General features: G+C 42.7%; 2 protein-coding genes and 1 long non-coding RNA gene across 3 annotated transcripts; 1 reads left to right on the plus strand and 2 right to left on the minus strand.

Annotated features, from left to right (window-relative positions):
- Positions 1-1,024: 1,024 nt before the first annotated feature.
- Positions 1,025-4,271, minus strand: cpb1 (carboxypeptidase B1 (tissue)). Its single transcript, XM_088282353.1, has 11 exons — positions 4,162-4,271; positions 3,568-3,643; positions 3,366-3,490; positions 3,124-3,223; positions 2,949-3,050; positions 2,780-2,884; positions 2,605-2,715; positions 2,434-2,524; positions 2,131-2,333; positions 1,539-1,623; positions 1,025-1,405 (listed from the first exon to the last, which is right to left on the minus strand). Exons 1-11 carry the CDS (start codon positions 4,224-4,226, stop codon positions 1,218-1,220), a joined length of 1,251 nt encoding a protein of 416 aa, XP_088138479.1. The 5' UTR covers positions 4,227-4,271; the 3' UTR covers positions 1,025-1,217.
- On the plus strand, positions 3,371-15,669 carry LOC148318392 (uncharacterized). Its single transcript, XR_015839856.1, has 3 exons — positions 3,371-3,543; positions 10,010-10,150; positions 14,348-15,669. It is a non-coding gene; the product is annotated as an uncharacterized LOC148318392 (long non-coding RNA).
- On the minus strand, positions 4,463-12,626 carry agtr1b (angiotensin II receptor, type 1b). The gene is made up of 2 exons (XM_088282355.1): positions 12,504-12,626; positions 4,463-6,598 (listed from the first exon to the last, which is right to left on the minus strand). Exon 2 carries the CDS (start codon positions 6,538-6,540, stop codon positions 5,443-5,445), a length of 1,098 nt encoding a protein of 365 aa, XP_088138481.1. The 5' UTR covers positions 6,541-6,598; positions 12,504-12,626; the 3' UTR covers positions 4,463-5,442.
- Positions 15,670-21,818: the final 6,149 nt, after the last annotated feature.

Genomic DNA, 21,818 nt, shown 5'->3' on the forward strand with positions numbered 1-21,818 from the left:
GGGTGGGGGGGTCTGTGTCCTGTCCACACACCCTGCATGAGCGTGTACACGCGCACGAACTCTCTCCAGGCCTGTGTGAAGAGGAGTGTGTGCACGTGATCATAATCCGTTATTATTCTGTCATGGTTGAATAGAAGACATAATAATTCTCACATTGGCCCGAGATATTAATTTAGTAACGGTAGGAGCAGTGGCGTACACTTTTCAATTTAAGGAAAGCATTCGGGAGATGATTCCTTCCTTACTTCCATTCTTAAACAACAAAACACATCTGAACTTGAAATCTTCACGCTGCCCTTGAAGCCCTATTTTGAAACCTGAACCCTGTCTTTAAATAATAATTTGAAATTGAAACCCGAATTACAATTAGCACAGAGTGTCGCAATGCTCTGACAATATTTGAGGAATGTTGCATTATTGAAGGCGGACGTTTCAAGCAACGATATCTGATGCTTTACCGCCATCTTGTGGACAGTAACCGGTACAACAATTGATTCGTCAGCGTTTCTCAACCGCAATTGCGTCAAAGCACATAGGCCTACCGTATTTTGCATTAGGAAAGATGGAAATCATGCCAAATTATCCATTAAAAATATCACAAAAAAATATATACACTGCTACTAATTCTAAATGTGTTTATTCTAATGTGAATTAGGGCCTGCTTAGTTAAAGCAGCACACACAGTGGAGGGGCTTCACAGATTTCTGTTGCATAGTGCCTTGGTTCATCAACTACGGTTTGCTTTTGTAGTGTATTTTTTGTATTGGATATTAAACAATAAATGATCAATAATCTTATTCGTGGAAATTATGTTCGATAAAAATATCTCAGAGATCCATGAAGTTGTATAGGCCGGCTCTGAGTAGTACTGCTCTACTTATTGTCAATTCCCTCCCAACCCCTCAAACAATATATTTTAAAATTGAATGCAGTGAAGCCTGCACTGTGGTCCCATTGTTTTTACTCGCTATATATTCTACATTTTTCCCTCCCATCAGACAAAGCCGCACTCCATTATCATACATGGGGCGATGGATCATTGATTTTATTGTTCGCGCTCATCTTGACATTCTGTCAAGCACAGCAAGGAAACATGGCGGGTGGTGATTGTTCCCATGGATACGGGGTTGGAGATGGCAGCGAGGTTGCCAGTGGCCGGGGGGAGGCTTGAGAAGCGGTTGGTGGGGGTCCTCGGCTTCCATGTTCCTGTTCTCCTTTTAATAGAGGTTCTTCTGCACGTAGGCAGCAATGTACTTGACGGCCAGCATGGTCTCCTCGCACGTGGGCTTGATCTGAGACTCGGGCAGCAGGAAGCCGTAACGACCCGTGTCGCGCAACTCGAAGGTGAAGGAGTATTTCACACCCAGGTCGTAGGCCCAGTCGTCGGAGCCTCCGGCGGCGGGGTCTGAGAGCAAATAAGTGGGGAAAGATAATTGAAAGAGATGTCATGTTCGCTTTTGGGATGCTAAACAATTTAAGTCATCACAGACGATGGAATTCGACTGTCAAGCCTTCCACAGTATTTCTATTTTACTCACAGATGGTTGTTGCACCGGGTCCGCTGGTGTAGCGGGTTCCATACAGACTAACTAGAGCAGCAGAAGCTCCCTGAGCGATCTTCATCTGCAATACATTGGAGGAAAGAAAATATTTTTCTGCGCTATATTATTCATATTCTTTATTCTCTATAATGCTCCTGCTCATTATAGACCGCGAGAGATTGTAGAAAAAAAATCCTCACTTTTTTAGGCATGCGTGTACATCAATTTGTGACTGCAAGTTAAAATTTAAAGACCGACAAGGAGCTATGAATCTAATCCAGATGATAACAGTAAAAGACACGCGAGTATGCACATGCAACGCATTTTTGCGGAAATTGTGGCGGCGCCCAGCAGGAAATTAAATCAAGGCAAGAAACGCGCGCTTGGGAAATGAAATTCCTCATCTGCGAAACTTCTTATGCTCTTCGTGTCAAAAATTACACGTGAGGACGCCGAGACATCTGTGAAGTGGAAGCACTGGAGAGTGTTAACGAACTCGCTCCTCCCCGCTGAGAGCTAAAAACGGAACGGTGATGGACAAAGTGGTTCTGACGCCGCGATAAGGAGGTGCCCACGAGGACTTACTGACCAGCTCGCTGTGGTGCGCAGCCAGCTGGTACGTGTACGAGTAAGGGAAGAGCAGCAGCTGCGAGTACGAGTGGACGGTGATGTAGGCCTTGATGGCCGACTTGTTCCTGCGGATGAAGTCCGCCACACTCTTGACCTCAATCTCCGACTCGGCTTTGAAGCCGCAGAAGGTGTCGCTGCACGGGTTGCTGGAGGCTCCGATGGCTGAAATAGAGATCTTGATTGGCGTCTTTGGGCTTGAAATTGTGTGCGGATGCTGATCGATGCAGCAGAATCATTGTGGAGAATTTTAATTTCTACGTACTGCACCAGCCAGCGTTCCAGTTCCTGTTGGGATCAGCTCCGACGCAGTTGGATCCAGACCTCCTGGAGCGAGTTTTCCTCCACATCCTGTTCTAAAACGCAAACAGCGCAAACCCAATCGGGTCATGTGTTTTCAATGTGAGGCTCGCCGCATGCCGGCAACGTCGCATACGCGCTTGTGGGTGTAGTCGTAGCCATCGATGTTGAAGACGGGGAGGACGTAGACGTCCATCTGGTTGAGCAGGCTGGTCATCTGAGAATCTTTGCCGTAGGTGGACAGAGCCTGAGGACACACACGTATTTTGGAAATCATGCCAAATTTGAAACTGGGGTTTGTAGGCTCGTACCTCCTTGACAAACCATTGGCAGAAAGCGGGGGAGATCCACTCCCTGGCGTGGATGCCGCAGTCCATGAAGATGGCAGGCTTGGCCGCGCTGGACTTCTTGCCGAGCTGCGAACCAAATGTCCGATGCAATCATGTTCAGAGCATTTGTTAGAAAGACCTCACTGAATACCTTAAGGAGAGTCATGGGGCGTCCTTCATAGGTCTTCCCAATCACTTGTTTGCTGATCAGACTCGGGTTTGAGGAGGAAATGGATGCAATCCATGCCTGGACCTAAAACCAAAACGGTACATTTAATGGCAACCCTCGGATAAAAATGGACTCCGAGTTATCGATGCAACCAAACCTTGTCCCAGCTGTTGTACTTGGTGTAGCTGTGGCTTCTGGGTGACGCCTTGTTGTCGGCCTGCTCCTCAACGGCAGCCTGCAGGTCGTCGATCAGGACCCTTTTGGAACGAAACACTCGCGTTCCATAAAAATGCGAAATCTGGGTAGACGCACTCTGACAAATACGAGGATTTTCTCTCTTCTTATCAAAGGCTTGAAAGTGAGGTAGCATTTTTGTTTTGTTACATTGTTGTAACTTACTCATGTTCCATGTTACTCTGCAGCAGCGTGGTGTGCACCATGTCCTGGTACAAGGCGGGTACGCGGATGTCCACGTCGATGTCGATGGTGACCAGCTCGGCGCTCTCGGGGCTCCAGAAGTCGACCTGCCGGAAAGACAATCGTGTGGAGCGACACCTACGGTCGGCCTCATGTGAAGGTATCTTAGGGATTGACGGTATACCTCGATACTTTGCGCCAGATCCTTAATGAGGGTCACATGTTCGTCAAGCACCGGTTTTAGACGCAACACTTGTTCGCTTGAGGGGAAATATATGTTAGTGATGCAATAGGTCAACCATCCATCCATTTTCCTCCTTTGGGTTGAGCGTAAGTCGGATTTGATCCTATCTGAGTGTGAGATGAAATCCATTACACGTTATCGCGATCTCCAATATGCCTTTCCGAAGATCTTTATGCTCAATTTTGATTGGTGTTGAGAGCAAAATACGGTACAAGACACAGCGCTCAGTAGCATGCAGTGCAGTTGAACGACGTCAATGATGAACTGTGTCACAGTGGGGGTCAAACTCTCTCTACGATGACAACTTTCTTGTTTGCTGGCGCATAAAAAAATTGCAATAGTCGGAGCTGACGGGAGGCTAATTGAACGGGATCAGAAGCCGACGCCACCATGATGGATCGCAGGCACTTGTCACAGTATGCGGCAGAAGCAAAACCTATGATTTGTTCAGCGCGTCTTGCATCATACCCCCCCCCCCCCCAAAAAAAAAGAAAAATGGAATTGTCTTTTCATGAGAAGATTGGGAGAGGTTACCCGTCGAAGCGAGTGACGTCGGCCAGGGCGACGGCGACCAGTCCGAAAAGCAGGAAGATCTTCATGTTGGCAGGTAGAGCTGACGTGGCCTCCTGACGGCTCTTATAAGCGCGGGCTAGCCCCCGCCCCCCCCCCTCCCGCCCGTACGCCAGTCGCAATCAGTCTTGACATGTGTAAGTCAATCATTAATAGAGCCCGGGGGTTTAATCTTGCAAGGTGAACATTTTTAGGAATGATGACATATTTCATGAGAAGTAAGAAAAATAGAATTGTGGCTGCTTTGTTACATTTTATTCTCACGTATTCACAACTGTACACATCAACAGTAAAAAACAATATATCAACATATTTAAATACCACAAAGACAACCACCCACTTCAACATTTTTTTTTTTTTTTGTACATTATGTCCCCACCAAGGATTAATGACATGAGCACGAGGAGCACATTGGACAGTACAACGACCAGACGGTAGCATCCTCAGTATTTTTTTATGCCTTACAGTACGTTTACGCCATGTTTTTTTTTGTTTTACAAACATTTATTTTGATTTTTCGTGCTTCTTTCGAATGAGCTGTTGCGGACGAGGAACATTTTATCACTGCTAAGCAAGGCTATGCTGCGTCTTTATGGCCCAACCTCCTGTGCTGCAATGCAAACACTCAGCGAAAGCGGTATACACGCGTATACATTTTTTTTTTCTGAAACAATTTTCCTTTGCTTGCCTTCAATTAGACATGATGTGGACCGTTTTGTTTTGGAGCAGCTGTTTTGGGACAAGGCTCTAAATTTGATGAAGTCCTACTCTAGAATTTGTCCCAATGGGTGATGCTTGATTCCCAAATATTTTTCATGTCAAGCAACAAGGTGAGCTTCAGTCTTTCACTCACTTCCGACGATATGTCAAAAAAAAAAAAAAAAAAAAATCCTTGAATTCGGCCCGATCTGTATGTACCCACAAACAATTGTTGGCCCAGACCGTTTTCAGTGAGAAGAAAAAAAAAAAAACTATCTCAAAGGACGCGATCAATTGGACCCTTGGTGACTTGGATCACAAGTGGAGGAAAAATGCTTAAATTTGGCCCGATGTGTGTACCCTACTCAAGCAACGAACGGATCGGCATTATATTGCGTGGCGTATATTTCTTCTAAATATTCCTTGTGACTGCTGGACGAGCATGCTACAGGACATCAAGACAGTCTTTGCGCGCTTCAGTGCTTGGAATGTTGGGGTTTTCCAACCATGGAATGTCTTCTTCTTCAGCCACTCTTACTCCCCCCGTTACTTCCCGTCAGACGAAGCCTTGTTCTTTAGGGCCGTCAGGCTCAGAGCCTCAGATGCCCGAAAGGACAGGGCGCTCATCTTGGAGCTGATACTCGGGTGCGTCCCCTGGCGTCCGGCGGGCGAGCAGCGCAGCAGCCGCTTGCAGTTCTTGCGAAAGTTGCGTCCCACAAAGCCGTAGAGGATGGGGTTGACGCAGCTGTTCAAGTAAGCCAAGCAGATGGTGAAGGGCATGGCGGTGTCGATGATCTCCACCATGACGCAGTGCTCCACCTGCGTGAGTTGGGTGACAACCTGCAGGAAGTGGAACACCTGGTGCGGCATCCAGCACAGGAAGAAGGCCAGGACGGCGGCGGCGAGCATCCTCAGAACCTCGTCGTCGCGGGACCTGGAGCTCTTCTGGATGCGCCTCGCACCCACCAGCGCCCGCCCGATCAGGCAGTAACACGTGATGATGATGACGAAGGGCACCAGGAAGCCCATCAGGCTCTTCATGAGGCTGATCGCCAGGAGGAGTCCCTTCAGCCTCTCGCGCTCGGCCGGGTGGGACGGGTGCAGGACGCCGCACAAGGTGTTGTTGGAGTTGGCGATATTGATCACGTCCCGCGTCAGCGCCGTGGGCACGCTGAGGACCAAGGCCACCAGCCACACCACCACGCAGGTGATGCGGGCGTACGCCACCGTGCGGAAGCGTCGCGAGCGCACGGGGTGGGCGATGGCCAGGTAGCGGTCGATGCTGAGCGCGGTGAGGAAGAAGGTGCTGGTGTACAGGTTCAGCATGACCAGTCCGCCGCTGGTCTTGCATAGAAATCCCCCAAAGGGCCAGTGGTAGTCCAAGGCGGTGAACGTGGCCCACATGGGCAACGTGATGAGAAAAGTGAGGTCGGACACGGCCAGGTTGAGCACAAATACGTTTGCCACCGTCTTGAGCTTCATGTAGCAGTAGATGACCGCCACCACCATGCTGTTGCCAACGATGCCGATGACAAAATTGCAACTGTAGACGATGGGCACCAAGGTGAATATGATGGGATGATTTCCGGACATGCCGCATGTCAGGTTAATTGCCTCCGGTGTGCCTGCTGTGACATTCTCCATCTTTTCTTTTGTTTTCCACTGCCAGAATTGTTGAACCGGCCTTGGGCCTTTGTTAGTCCTATAAAGGAAACACAAAAAAAAAAAAAATGTCAAAGCGGCCGAGGCTTTTGTTCTTAGTGAGAAGCATAAATTGTTTCGCTACATAACAAGCAACTTATCTATTTATATATCTATATCTTATTTGCGTCCGCATTTTTGGTGTAAAGTTGTTTTTCTACCATGTCCAGTGATAAAAAAACCCTTCCTCTCTTTGGCAAGTCAATAAAAGCGGGAAACTATTTTCAGTGTGAGTACTATTGCCACCTCTGGCACCAGCACGGCCCATAAACGCTAAATCCACACGAAAGCGATCACCCCAACACACAAGCTCATTACAGACCCCCACATTAAAACCATCCTTACGCTTTTATGCTACCTCGCTAAAAGAGGCGGCCGTGAAAAAAACAGATGTCAGATGCCCTTATATTCCAAAAATGGTCCTCAGGAACGTCGTTACTCAGATGTTCAATGTCCCGACTCCTCATTTAATAGTCTCTCGGCTAATGAAGGGCGACATTCCGTCCATCTGGGTGGACCCTAAGCCCCCAGAAGGAGAACATTATTAATAACTGGAGAATGTGATTTCTGTGAAAAGTGCACAAGAATGCAGAAAATCGGAGGCTGCGTTAAAAATGGTGTGAAATGTGAGACTTGGCGTTAAGGTGGTTTGAATGCGTGAAAACATGTTCGAAGGAGGTGATAAATATAAACAATTCCTCTTAATTTCTTTGTACAAAATGATATGTCAAGAATTACATGACTATTAGAAGAAATGCATTTAAAAAAAAAATAAATAAATAAAAATAAATAAACATAATAATAAAGATATCTGACAAGTCCTGCTCAAAATACCAACACACGGCTAAGCGCGCCATTAAAACACGGAAGGTAAGTATAAGAAGACGTGTTTCAAAAAGCGTGAGAACTTCTAATCAGCGTGCACCTAAACAAACAAGACAGCGGGGATTTGGCTCTCTGGAAACTTTGTTTTTTTTTTTGGGCCCGGTGAGAAAATCAAACCTGTGTGTGGCAGAACCTCGGCCTGGGGGCGAGCCTTTGTTTCCATTTGTACGGGGAAGAGCGATGACGTTAAACTGCATTTTTATTTTTAATGGCTCTGTGGGCCTCATTAGTTGGCCTAAAATGATGGTCGCAGCATACAAAAAAAAAAAAAGAGACACGCTGAGAACCAGAGTGTGCTAACTCCATTTTTTAAATGTAGTCTTGCAGGAGAGTGATTTAAAAAAAAAAAAAAAAAAAAGTAGTAGACTGCCCTCTATATGTAAAAATTGGAATTATACCTTGTACTATTTTTTTTTTTTTTTCCATTCTGACATTTAACCGTCAATAACTGACTTGGGCCACTTAATAAAGCTGCGAAGTCAGGGTTTGCAACCTATTATTGAAAATTAAAGCTGAACAATAATTGTACTAAAGAATTTAAAAAAGAACATGAAATAAAAGAAATATTTTTTTGGTTTATAAATGACAGGCAGGCCTTTTTGTAGACGGCATTTGACAGCTCACTATAAGTTGTGGCCACAAGATGGCGGTATTGCTTCAAGATACTTCTCTAGTTCAGTGGTAACGTCTAAAATATTACAGAATTCAAGTGTCAGTCATACTTGTTCATTATATATAATGAAGAAAAATATTAATTTCTTCTAACTGTAAAAATATTAACTTGTGACATATTTACAAAGGTATATTATAAATGTGCGATTTGTTAAGTGTTCATCAATTTTCTTGAAATTTAAAAACGTGATTAATTTATTATTGTAAAAAAAAATGAAAAATAAATCTATCAATTACTATTTAATAATCTTTAAAATGACGTGTGAAACAAATGTGAAAAAGCTTGTAAATAAAAATATATGAATAGTGCAATTATTTGTGTTGAAATACACATTAAAAAAAGATGTAGCACAAGCCAAATCACCATAATTAAAGTCAATCCCCTCAATAAAATAAAATAAAAGAGCACCTTTAAAGGCAAAATTCCACCAGACCAATTTTATCTTCCCGCTTCTCCAAATGTTCCACCGACTTTGGCGAGGACGACGACTTGGCACTGCCAAGGGCAGCACAATGATTGGCTATCTCACCCGCTTTCCTGCGCAGGCCCAGACATTGCACGTCACTGCTTTTGTTATTTACTTGTCCAGAAAGTTGTTTGCCAGTGTTAATGGTTCGAACAGATCTCTGCTCTTCTCAGTTCATTTTAAGGCAGAATTTTGTGCTGTATTACGCAGGTGTTCTTAATAAAATGTCCGAACTTTGGTTTCACTTTTGAGGCATTTCCGACAAAGTCTCTCCTTTCACGGAGGATTTAAGACAAGCGCCTATGTCAATAACGTTGAAAATCTCCCACCATGTGCCCCGTTTATGATTTTATGAGAATTTGAAGTGTTTTTCCATGAGTTAAGTGCACAAAGGCAAACAACGAGGTGTGACAGACGGTAGCTCGGTGCTCGGAAGCAGGTGATTTTTAGCGGCGGACATATGCCGAGATGGCACATTACAGAATGGCCACCATAAACCCACGGTGACCGCAAAACAGGAAGGTAAACATCTAGGTCAAAGCTGCATCCTCCTGCAGGGAAGACGCGTAAAGGTCATGCAGGGCTTATGGTGAACAATCAAGACAGGAATAGCAGGATGTTTTTTTTTTTTTTTTTTTTCTGGTGGTGGGATGACAAGAAACCAACTAGCCAAAATAATGCCCACTGACAGCCTGCAATTTTAGGTATAGTACAGTAGATATAAAAAGTGTACACACCCCTGGCATTTGAAGAGGGGTGTGTAGACTTTTTATATCCACTGTATTTGAAAACGACCTACTGCTTGGATCATGGGAAGTTTGTTGTGTCAAAAAATAAAATGTCAGTTCGGGGTTTGAGCAAGAGATGTGCTACCCATCTACAGAGTTATGCGAGGCTGCTCTTGTGCTGCGCCCCGGCTCCCACCTTCCACCCGCCGTCCGTCGAGTGTGTGGAAGGCTGCCCACTCAGACAGCCAAGCGTAATGTGGGCTTGATGGAGTTAATGATTGATACCGAGGAGGTTTCCTCTTAATGGCCGCTGAAAACTGCTCTAAGGATGCCTAATACAATTGTCACAATATTCCATCTATTTTATTTTTATTTTGTGCTGTCTAATATTAATTAAAAAAAATTCATTTTTCAGCTAAAATGTTTTGATTTCCTGCCATGGATTTTCTTTTTTTTTTTTTTTTTAATTCAATATTTTAATGTTCTTTCCTAAGATTCATGCGCTTTTTTCTGATTTATCTTCATTTAATTATTTTTTATTTAATTCAGTATTTTTTTAATTCTTCAAATTCATATTTTTTCCTTTTGTTTTTGTATTTCCTCACATTTTTTTTTTTTTAAATTCACCAACTCATTTTTTTTAAGACCAACTTGTTCCAGATTGTGACATTCAAAGTTGGGCGTAGAGTCTCGATCCATAATCCTCGGAAGGAAACGTGATGGAGGGCAAGTGGGATCCATCCACACAATGATGATGACAGCAGGTTTAAAAGCAGCACACCCTCTGCATTCTTCATTCAAGTATGTATACGCGTGTCATCATCTAAATAAGGGGCAGCTAATGGATTGTTTGGCGTGGCTGCGGGTGTTATGTGATGAAAAACTACTAAGTCCATGATTTAATATTTAGTCAAGGATACGATCTGCGTTTATGGCTAGTGTCGCTAGCCTAAAAAAAGTTGTATGTACAATTTTTAAATCGAAAACATAAAAAATCAAATGCATGCTTGTCATTAAATTCTATGTTTTTTTTAAATGTAAAATTAAAATGTAAAAAATGTAATAATTCTGACAGATGCATGCTATTTTAAAAAAAAAAAAAAAAAAAGAAAAAAAAACATCTCACACGTTAGTGACAAAAAAAAAAAAAAAAATTAAATGGCTACATTGTTTTCTTAGTGCACCATTTTGATATACCGGCCACAAATAGTATTGGCGCCGTCCAATCAAAATTTTATGATCCAAACACAATGATCCAGAACAGTGAGATTATATCAGTAATCAAGGTCTCACGAGAATCTCCACTTCTCCTTCCAAATGTGCCTCTCCACTTCAGTCCATGCCTCCAACCTTCACTTTTGTTGTGAAGACAAGCAAAAAAAACTGGAGACTCGAGACCTAATGGATTGTTTGGATACAAATAGTTGGGTATACGGAGTGCCAGCCCACCCCTCATGTGCGGAATTCCACAACCGAGTCCATCTTTTGTTCGCTGCCAATTTCTGAGAGAAAAAAAAAAGTTTCTGACTGTGATCAAACTGTAGGAAATTCCGCCAAAATTAGCCAGTGGCGGCTTGAAGCATGTGACATTCATTTGTAGCTTCAATCTGCTCAGCGCCTCTTAAAGGTCTCTGCAAAAACTCCACACTTTTTTGGGCGGAAAAAAAATTATTCTTGAGGCCTGGAAAAATCACTAAATGGAGAAACTTAAGTACTTAAATTGGCAATACTGAATAGCCGCTTGCTCCGTTGCAAACACCTCGCTTGGACCCGGCATGGCTCAATTGGTGATTAAAGCCATAGCGCTTTGTGCTGACGCCAGTTTTGCCTTGAGATCCAATCAAAGTTGAACTGATTTTTTATTTTTTTTTATCGACTGTGAATTACTTTGGAATGACATCCACCATGATAAACTTAAATATGCGGCTGGAGATCCCATCCGATCTTCAAATCCAAATCTATTCATAGCGCGCATTTCGAAACAACAGGCTTGATCAAATCACACTACAATTCCTTCAAACCAAATAAAGAGATGACAACTTTGTCGACTGGTCCGCAGAACATTGCAATACTCCGGACTGGATCCGAGCAAATGATCTCAACATGCACGTTTTTTGGAATGTGCGAGGAAGCCAGAGTACAGGAGAAAGCACGGGGAAAACATGCAAATTGAAGCCACAACCTCCGAACTGGGACGCAGACATACCAGACAGACATACCAACCGCGAAATGCACGTTGAATGTGGGTTATTTACTGTGGTTTGTCAGCGTTTTATATAATGATTATATAATAGCTATAATAACTAACATTACTGCCTAGGGCTTGCAATCGATGATTATTTTAACATTCGATTAAACAGTTGATTATTTTGTCGATGAATCAGATCAAGAAAAACAGATTTAATTCCCATTCCTTTATTCCTTTCATGGTGGACTATCGAAATCTGAGAAGAGTAACTCTCATCCGGCTGAAATTTTAAGATGTCCAAAAATGGAATGTCAAAATAATTATCGATTCATTTGATCATCAATTCATTTTCGATGAATGGATTAATCATTGCACCTCTATGACTGTCACTGTATTACTTTTTAACTTCAAATACTCTTTCCAAAGATGCACTTTTCTTCAACTCTAAAAAAAAAAAAAAAAAAAGAAATCCCAGGCCTCTTTGTTTTAAGTCTTTGTTTGACGATTACGTCACCCGATTTGTATGAGTCAATGCTTTTAATCGTCCAAGGCAGCCCATCTCCCAACACGGGATCCAATAAGAGTTTAAAAACATGTTAGGCCGAGCCTCCCCTCAAACAAGCTTCTCTTCAAAAGCAAGCCACTTTGCGGGAAGACAGCAGCCCCTTTAAAAGCCGCATTAGTAGGGGCCCTTATTGACACTCGTCGACATTTTCCTGCTCTTTAAACTCTTGCTTTTCCTCGTTAGCCAACACGCACTCTCACTCGGAAATCATGTTTGGAAAGTCAGGATTTCATCAGGCCAGATTGGGATTTGCGCTCCCCCCCCAAAGCCCCCCAACCTCTAACTTCCACACCAACTACTTGACCAAACAGCTACAACAGGTGGAAAACAACCGGTCGGCCCATTTAACCCCAATTAGAAATATGTTAAGAGTTGAAATCCAAGCCAGAGGTGGTCTTTACCTGAAGCGATGCTTTGAGAGCGGGAGCCCACCAGAGAGAGACCACCGCCGTGCGCCACCGCTCGCCTCTGATTTGACTTAACTGGCGCAGCCAGACGAGCAGGAATACCATCCGACACACACCAACTCGGACTGACCCCCCCCCCCCCTCCCCTCCCACCCTGCCTCCCTCTCTCTCTCTTTCTCTCGCTTACACATACACACACAAAGTGATGAATGAGTTACACTGGAGCTGTTACACACTCACATTGTCCGGGCCCATCTCTTGAGTGCACGCACACACACACACGTCCACACAAATAAACACAATCTTTCACAACAGCAACTCTCTCCAGCCCTCCCTCTTTGCTTCACTCTCTCCATGTCTGCTTTTAATCACACTTTTTCTCTCTCCTATGAAGCCTGCTTTTCCTTGCAGGATTAGTAATCAACACGTCGATGTAAATAACACTTTCAAGCGGTTCTGACGCATGATTTGACCTGAAAGTGTTCACTTCGAAGGTTAATACCGTTAAGTAAAATTGGTGAAGTAATTAAACTACAATTAAAATAATAATAATAATAATAAATAAACATTTGTGTGTTCATTTATGAAACTAACATGAAAATGCATTTTTTTTGTCTTTGACATGTCTGAATTTCTTTAAAAAAAAAATGTATATGTATTTATTTCAGTATCACTGCACAGATGTACTGGGGAAAAAAACTAAAACTAATTCTAAAATCAATAATAATTAAAAAAAAACTTAAACGAAGCCTTCCACCCAAAAATCTAATCAAACCATAACATCCATTCCAAGTATCAAGTCCCAGTAACTGAATGTAAAACGCAAAAGTCAAAACAATCTAAATACGAACGATGTCAGATGACAAATCAGGAACGATTACAACTGCGCTTCAAAGTCGTTCCAAAGGTTCCAAGGTAATTTTGAAAGAGTAAGGACAGCACAGTGACGAAGCGGCGAGTTTGTTTGCTTCACACTTCCGAGGTTCGGGTTTCGGCCTTGCAGTGTGGAGTTTTCGCATGTTCTTCCCATGTACGCGTTTTCTCCAGATGCCGCGGTTTCTCCCCACATTCCAAAAACACATTGAAGACTCAAACTTTCCACATGTGCGAATGGGTGTCTATGTGCCCCCGTCCGCGATTGTCTGGCGACCACTCAGGTCTGACTTCCTGTCACTCCCCCAAAACATGCATGTTAGCTTCATGGAACTTTGAGTTGTCCACATGTGTGCTCGATCACCCAAGCAACCTAATTCCGATTGCTAGCTTGATGGTGCACCAAGCGACTCGAGCCTCAACCTCCACAGCCCAACGTTTTGGGACCCTCTCAGCAAATGGGCCGCATGTGGCCCCCGGGCCGTAGTTTGCCCACACCTGTGATAGGACGTATTCCAAACTCAATCTCGCAACAAATCCTAAATAATCATCCCTTCCGAGTGCTTTTAAGTATCTCCATCTCCTCTCTTGGTCCACTCTTGTGCCCATCTTTCATCCATTGTCTGCCCCCACTCCCCCCCCACCCCCCCACCCCACCCCAACCAAAACACGGCACATGAAAGAGACAAGCATTCTGATTGTGACAAGATCTGTCATCGCTTTGTATTAATAGCCAATGCGAGCGCGCTCTCGGTCGGGCTATTAAAAGGGTGGAGCTGGGCACTTTGTTGATTCAAGTTCTTGTCCTGACTGACAACACTTTGAGAACTATTTGGTTGTCACTCATTCATCCGACATTTTTCTCCGATTGGTTGCCTGAATGGACTTTAAAGAATATGCACACAACGGGCAAAGAATTCACCGTGCATCCATCAGTGCTAAACAGGATTTTTTTCTTCCTAAAGGTTCGAACAGGTGGTGAGAAGTGGGTCACATTCGTCCTCGCCCCCCCCCCGGGCCACACTGTCCGAAGTCGTCGCTGCATAAATGGATCGTGATGGATGAGGCGTCCGTCAGCGGCCGCAGCATCGACAAACGAGGAAAGAAAGGAAAAATAAACACACTCTTGAGGGGCGCGGGGGGGGGGGCTTAAAGTCACGGTCCGGCTGGGTGACTTAAATGCGCTCAGGTGTGACCGAGTCATCGCTTCACAAAGCCGGCAGGTGACGGCGGGTCAAAAGGAGCGAGATGGGAGAGTTGTTTGTGAATTGATGTACCCGAGGCCTCTTCAGTCTTTATTCCTGTCATTAGTCAGGTTGAGCCTGAAACGCGGCAACCGAGCCATTTACACCTCCGGAGCCTCGTGTGGCCTCCATTACGCCTGCGAATGAAGAATCCCCCCTCATTAGACGGCGCGCACGTTCTCCGGGCTATCAAACAATGTGGATCTGACCCACGAGAACGCTCAGGATGTCCGTTATGTATCGAGCAGTGCATCTCCAAGAGGCGCTCTTCACAAAACAAATACTTCTCAGAGGAGACAGGATGTTGTTGCAATACCAAGAGCTGCACACAACTTTGAATTTACACCCCTTGGGTACGAGCAGAAACAGATGGCGACATTTTGAGAGTGAAGAAAAGATGGTGAGAAGCTTGTGTTTTTGATTTTCCTCTTGGGGATTTTTTTTTTTTTTGTTTTGATTCATAGGACGTGTTCAGTTCAGGTTAGCAGGGCGAAACGTCATCCTGTGACAGGTTCTAAATTAACACTGTGATTCAACTCCAGACACCTGCAGCGGCATGCCACTGGTATCGCACATTGCGAATTTTGAATTTTGCTTTGGGAATTTCATATTTTGTGATTAGCAGGTGAAGAGGACAAGACTTGAGCTGCGACGTGTTCAGCCGTGTTCTTGCAAATCAGATCTTTATAAACACGATTAGCGGGCATTGAACGAATCGACGGTCAGCGGCAGCAGACGAGGTGCGGACATCTTTTCCAAAATGCCGAACTGTTTCCCTCAGCCACCTGCAGAAGGAAAGATGATATCCCGCGATGTGTCACCACTGCAAATGGCTCCTCTCCAGTAAATGCACCTCCAAGCAAAAATAATCCAATTCGTGCATGTTGTTATCCGCCCTTGACTGTTTTCCAAACGTAATGTTTTATTTTCACACGTGTTTCTCATTTGTTGCTGTTGCACAATCAAAGTTTTGCATTAACAATGAACTTGGATATTCTCATGTTTTGGCTTTGACTGATGTTTTATTGATATGAGAGAGGCTTCTAGCAAACTGTCTTGAGTGTTTTGTACTTTTCTTAGGAGCCCGAAATGCATTTATGTCATTACCTCAGATTCAGTATGTACTTAAGACGCGATGAGTCATACTTCAGGGTTATTATTTCACGCGTGATGAAGTTGTAGAGTTAGTTTAAAACAGTTTGTACATCTCGATGGTCAGGTCATGATTTATGGGAGGAAAATTGAGGGGGGGAAAATGTTCTGTACGGATGCAGGAATCTGTTTTCATGCTGTTTTTTACTTGTTGGCGGAGATTTTCATTTCTACCAAATTAAGGGAAACAAAAACCAAAAGTAATGGGAAGAAAAAGGACAGGTGAAAAGTAGGGTGTGGTTGGTCGTATGCATGGGAACACAGAGCAAAGACAGCATGAGGTCTAGGAATACAAAAAAAAGTATGTATATATTTAATTAATAAGTTCACAAAAACTAAAAAATCAAATATCACTATTAATAAATTGCAACTATTAAAATGATCATTCTGTATGTCTGCTGTTTTTTTTTTTTACATTTATTTAATAAAAAATTCTGTGACTTAAGTGAATGTTTGCCTTGGAAATTAATTCCATTCCGTTGTTAATGTGACTGAAGGACTAATTTGCAGAAAAAAAAACAATCAAATATTACTATTCATTTTATTAAAACTTATGGCAGACGAAATTAACTTCAAATGTTATTTTTATTTTTAATGTTATCTAAATGATTTATTTTTATAAATTATGCACATCCGACGAGTTGCGCGTCAGGGACTGCCCCGCCCCCTCCCGACCGGAAGCTGTGGCTTCGAACCAGAAATGACTTTGATTGGGCTTCCTGCGGCGCACCTGTGTTTGAACGTAGTCACGTCTTCCTTCACCTCTACGGTACGAATTCTGCCTTTTTTTTTTTTTTTTAATTATCTCTTTCTTATAAGATGCAATAATGGTGATAATTATTATGAGATGCAAGCTAACTGGCCGGAGCATTTTTATTTTGATACACTTCACTAAAACAAAATCTTTTTAGTCTAATAACATATCCCCCCCCCCTTCGTTGTATGCGTGTGCTTTCATTTTATTTTAGTAACACGTGTTTTTAAAAGATCAATAACACACCCCACACATTAGTTTTACAGACAAGTTGCCCCTCATGAAGATAAGATGAATTTGGATGGATGGATGATGCAAAGGCTGTCCTGCTTCCCCTCCATTTTGTGTCCAGTCAAGAATGGAAGCAAGCCTGGCATAGCTGCAATCAACGTTCCAGCTGGTGAGTTTGTGTTTCATTGTTTCGTGCACAGTTAAGCATGTGGCCAAAAGTAGTTATGTGTTATTATAGACTAGATTTTTTTGAACCAACTGTCTGGTGCTGGGTGAAATGGCCTTGAAGAAAAACTTTTTTTTTTTTCCTCACTAAAATCTTGGCATTTCGATTCGAATAATGGAAGAAAAGCAATTGCTCAAACCAAGTTGTGCTTTTTGTTTTTTTTCCCCTTCCGGGATTTGCTTTATTTCTCTTGATACCAAACAAGGATTGGAACAGTTTCCCCCAGCATCAACTCCCATAGAAATAATATTCTTCTTTATTGAAAGATCATGTGAAAATAAGTAATACCTCTTAGATTAATGTCTCTGTAGTCAAAATAATTGCAGTTATTTATGAATTAACGTTTTAAACACCGTCACCGAAAATGAGCTGGCAAATGGCAAAGAGGAAAGATTACACTTGTTTTCTCATGTAGAGTTTTACAGATGGTGCAAGGCAAAATATTTGCAGCTTGGAAGCACAACTCAGGTCAAAAAGTTAGTTTAAAAAAAATATAAAAATCATCCTTTCAAATCAATTGGGCTCCTCGCCCAGGCCCCATTGCTGACTAAATAGTTTTACTGCTTAGCTGTACTTCTCTCTCAGAAATTCTTAAAATGCTTTGCTATGATTTTGGATACTGTTTCTAAATGCTTGAGAAATGTTATTCTTGCTGAACATTCCGCGTTTTAGCACTGCCGCGTGTTATGCCCTGTTCGTCCCTATTTTTCTGGAGGTAAGTTTACGATAACCGATCCTGACTGTTTATGGTGAACCTCCTGACGAGGTGAGTAACAATGGCCGTCTTGTCTACACACCGCAACATATGCTTGACGTTGGAATAATGTTTTGATTTGCGCGCTGCCGCCCTTTCGAACCTCATAAATGTCCCAAAGTTATTACAATTTCTCCCAAACTTTCATGTGTTGTGTCACATTTGTTGGCCTTGAACAGAGTTCCAAATGCAATTTGCATTTCATATTCTATTCCCCGATCTTTCTAGATCAGCCCACTCAACTATAATATATATAATACACCGATGTAACTCAGTACTTTAAGTGGCCTTCTCACAACCTCAAAACATTTTGTTGCTGCTGAAACACATTTAGAGTGACTAGATTAACCTTTTGAACAATACAATAATTTTATCATTAAAAGGATTATTTAAACTTGCCGGGCATTACTCCCCCCCCCCCCTCAAAAAAATGCTTTATCATGTGTTTGAATTTGAGTTGTGTAGTTGCAGGTAAGTCTGATTGTTTTTACCTGAGAAAATTGTGTAATCCCCCCCCCCCCCCCCCCCACATTTTCACACCCTATTCATAGTAACTCTAGAGCACAGGTGTCAAACTCAAGGCCCGGGGGCCAGATCTGGCCCGCAACCTCATTTTATGTGGCCCGCAAAGGGCAAATCATCTGCATCAACTCCCTGTTTCTAGCATATTTTCTTCACTTTTAACAACACTGAGATATGAGATATTGCCATTTATTTGTTACCAATCCTCCCCTTTTAAAATAAATTGAAAAATTGTTGGCTGGTTATTGCCACTCCTGCTTAAGTTTTACAAATTCAGTTAAAGCCATACCTCGGCGGGATCGCAACTGCTCGGGGAAGACCACCCACTGTCGTAGAGGGGTGTTAAAGTGCTTTCAGCAGATGTCGTTCAGAAGCTGTCATGTGTAAAAGAAGTGTTATATTTGAGTGAGACCTATGCCGTGTTTTGAAGAATTTGATTGAAATCAAATTTTGGTCAACTTAAGAATTTTTACTGTAATTTTCCGCTTAGCTCAGTCACCAGTGATATAATTGTGCGTTTTCGCCAGACATAACAAATACAACATGTACAGAACTGTGACCGGGCGGGAACAATGCTCGTGTTTTGTCCGTGGGCAGTGCATGTCTCAAGGACGGACTCGACTGCATCCCTCGGGGGCAGTCAAGGCTTGGACAATATTTGTTGTCGTCACTACCTTGATTGGTGTGACTCAACTTCTTCTCCCGAGTTGGGATGACGGACGTTTGACCGCTTATTTTGGTTCCGCTGATTAGAAACTTAGTATAGCCGTGAGAACAACCAACTGTTATCACGAGTTCTGTAGTATTTACTGAATTAATTATATGTATACTCTAAAATGTAAGTTCGTTGTGAATATCTAAATTATAATATCATAAAAATACAATTTAAAATTCCAATTTGTCCACGCCTGTTGGAGACTAATTAATCGATATTTGACCCCCGCTCGTGTCACGTCATGGAAATATCTGAACCCGGAAAGATAAAAAGATGTCGCCGCTGCACACTCCACTGCGTTGCGGATATGTGAAAGACAACAAATGTTTTAGCCAAACAGGAAGCGCCCCCGAGATGGTTGGTGGGGTTGCAGTCTGGTGGTGGGAAGAGCAGTTATGGGCCTCCAAAGAGTCACCTTGCCTCCCCAAGTTTGACTTTTTTAAAACGACACAAAGCGAAGGATGGAAAAGTCTGTCAGTTCCTCTGCACGTACATTTCCGAAGGACGTTGTTGCATCTTTTTGAAAACGCCAAGCTTGATGCGTCACGTCGTCGGTGGCTGTCGTTGCTTTCGCACATGCAGGAAGTCCCTTGTTATACTTTTATGAAAGACATTTATCTTTTAAGTACACATGAGGACCGTTATAGGAGGGTAAACAAACAAATGGGAATCTAATAGCTCTTGAGCTCAAGTGTTCAGTTATTTTGACTCGTGTATTCTCAGCGGTGACAGTTTTTGTCCTCGTATGAATCTCTCCATGTGCGCTATTGTCAACCCTTAACCGATCTGACGTACAATCGGATTTATTTTGATTTGTTTATAGATTTATTTATTTATTTTCTTTTTTTAAGCCGTGATCAGATCATCCGTGCTGAAATCCTGTTCCCCAAGGGCAGGGGTGGGCAAACTACGGCCCGGGGGCCACATGCGGCCCGTCTAACGTTTTAATCCGGCCCGCCAAACTTGAAAAAAATTAAATTAATAAATCTTGTAAATGTTTTATTTTCTAAATACTGTGGTTTTTCCAATTCATATATATTGTTGTAATGCTTTTGTTCACTTTCATTTCAAATTATTATTTTTTTCTCTGATGAGGTGAGGTGACCAAAACACTCCATCCTCTGTCAAATTTTAGAACCCGTTGTGGCCTGCCAATCAAAAAGTTTGCCCACCCCTGGTCTAAGGCTTACTATCAAGTATTAAGTCTCTTTATTGTAAAGTCATACTATCTTTGCGTTGTCATAGTAACAAGTCTTGCTGTCTTCAATTCCGCTTGAATAAAATCGCCTTGTCATTGTAACATACGAGGATAGAGCGCTCGAAAGGGACAAAAATAAACAAAAGCTAAAATTGCCTGTCCAATTTCTTGTTCCTACTTGTCGGATAATCTGTGGTAATATTTGAGTTTAAAAAGCTAGAAATGGTAAAAACAAGCAAATGCTAATATTAGCTCCGTACGCTATTGCATAATAATCCACCGTCACTTCTTTCTTGCTACCCTTCGTCCCTTCAATTAAAATATCATGTAACAATTGAGGATACAGTACAAAAGACAACATAAATAATAAGGGAATATTCGGATACCATGAATTATTTATTTATTTTTTTTGCAGTGTGATACCGCACGGTCTCCAGTTTGCAATTTCCTCATCACCTCTTAGTCTCCTCTCCGATAAAATTGCCGCGTCACAGCATCGCGCAAGGACGTGTGAAAATAAAGTTGTCCAGTGTCTCTGGTTCCCGTGGATGTATGCCAATATCTTATGGCTTTTTCCTCTCAGGCTCTGCGGGGGAGGCCCAGCTAAGTCAATAGCCGCGGGGTCCTCCAGAGCACATAAACAAGCCTGTCCTCGGGGGAAGAGGGTGACTCGCGCCATGCTGGCGATGTTATGTCATGCGTTTATCATCTCGCGCGGCAACGCATTTGACAGATTTATTTGGAGCCTTTTCCTCACTCTTTGACAAGCCAATCATCCAACTAATGACCCACATCGGGGACATCAGCAACTTCTTACTCATTTGTTGTATATGTAAAACAAATCAAGGCTGAGTATTTGTTTGACCTTTTTGCCGAGAGACATTTTTCATTTTAAGCTGATGTAACTCTCTCCTCCGAGGCTTTTTTTTTTTTTTTTTTTTTTTTGGGGTTAGGTTGACTTGGCCACTAGATGGTCTTGCGAATTTGGGAAGAAATCCATTTTTATTTCATTTTATTTAATTTTTTCACAAGCGTTGAGACTGGGGTGGTTTCCAAAATGTTACAAATTTAAGCATTTTCCTCCCTTCTGATCAAAGTCAGCAAAGGTCAGATTGCGACATGTTTCTAAAGATTAACCGACATGATGATTTTTTGTTTTTTTTTTGTTTTTTGGTGTGCTAATTCTGCTCTCTGACCTAACGGGGAGACCATTCAGGGTTGATGATCGTAAATGTTGAGCCTGGTCAATATTTACGATGGCAAATCCTTGTGTGTGTGGTCAACACCCAGTTGGGTTTTAGCCGCCGACTGTCAATTTTTACGTTTCACATCACAATCACAATCAGTCAGCAAACCTGAAGCTCATGCTGTTGCTGGACAAAAATTGAGAAGAAACAGGCTTGTGTTTGTATAATTCCTTGTCTAAAACCGCACAAGTCATTCACCACTTTAAAAATAACAAGAAAAGTTTGCAACTGCTATGTTGTTACCAGATAAACTGGACATTTATCTTAGCTTTTTACTTCTACTACTTCTCTTTTTTCTTTGTATTTTTTGGCAGATGCCACGTTCTTTTTTTTTTTTTTTTTGTGGATATTATGCCAGTCTTTTGGTTTGGCAACAGGCAATTGTGTATAGAG

Source organism: Idiotropiscis lumnitzeri, chromosome 19 (assembly GCF_059441095.1).
Source record: "Idiotropiscis lumnitzeri isolate Australia: NSW breed Sydney's pygmy pipehorse chromosome 19, RoL_Ilum_1.0, whole genome shotgun sequence".
In the NCBI taxonomy this organism is placed as follows: Eukaryota; Metazoa; Chordata; class Actinopteri; order Syngnathiformes; family Syngnathidae; genus Idiotropiscis; species Idiotropiscis lumnitzeri.

What these genes read in the sequence shown, in the direction of transcription:
- cpb1 (XM_088282353.1), bottom strand. Translation starts at nt 4,226, where the DNA reads ATGAAGATCTTCCTGCTTTTCGGACTGGTCGCCGTCGCCCTGGCCGAC. An exon ending in CAGAGTAACATGGAACATGA is followed by an intron (nt 3,224 to 3,365) that starts GTAAGTTACAAC and finishes TCGTTCCAAAAG; the next exon opens with GGTCCTGATCGACGACCTGC. An exon ending in CTGCGCACCACAGCGAGCTG is followed by an intron (nt 1,624 to 2,130) that starts GTCAGTAAGTCC and finishes AATGTATTGCAG; the next exon opens with ATGAAGATCGCTCAGGGAGC.
- agtr1b (XM_088282355.1), bottom strand. Translation starts at nt 6,540, where the DNA reads ATGGAGAATGTCACAGCAGGCACACCGGAGGCAATTAACCTGACATGC.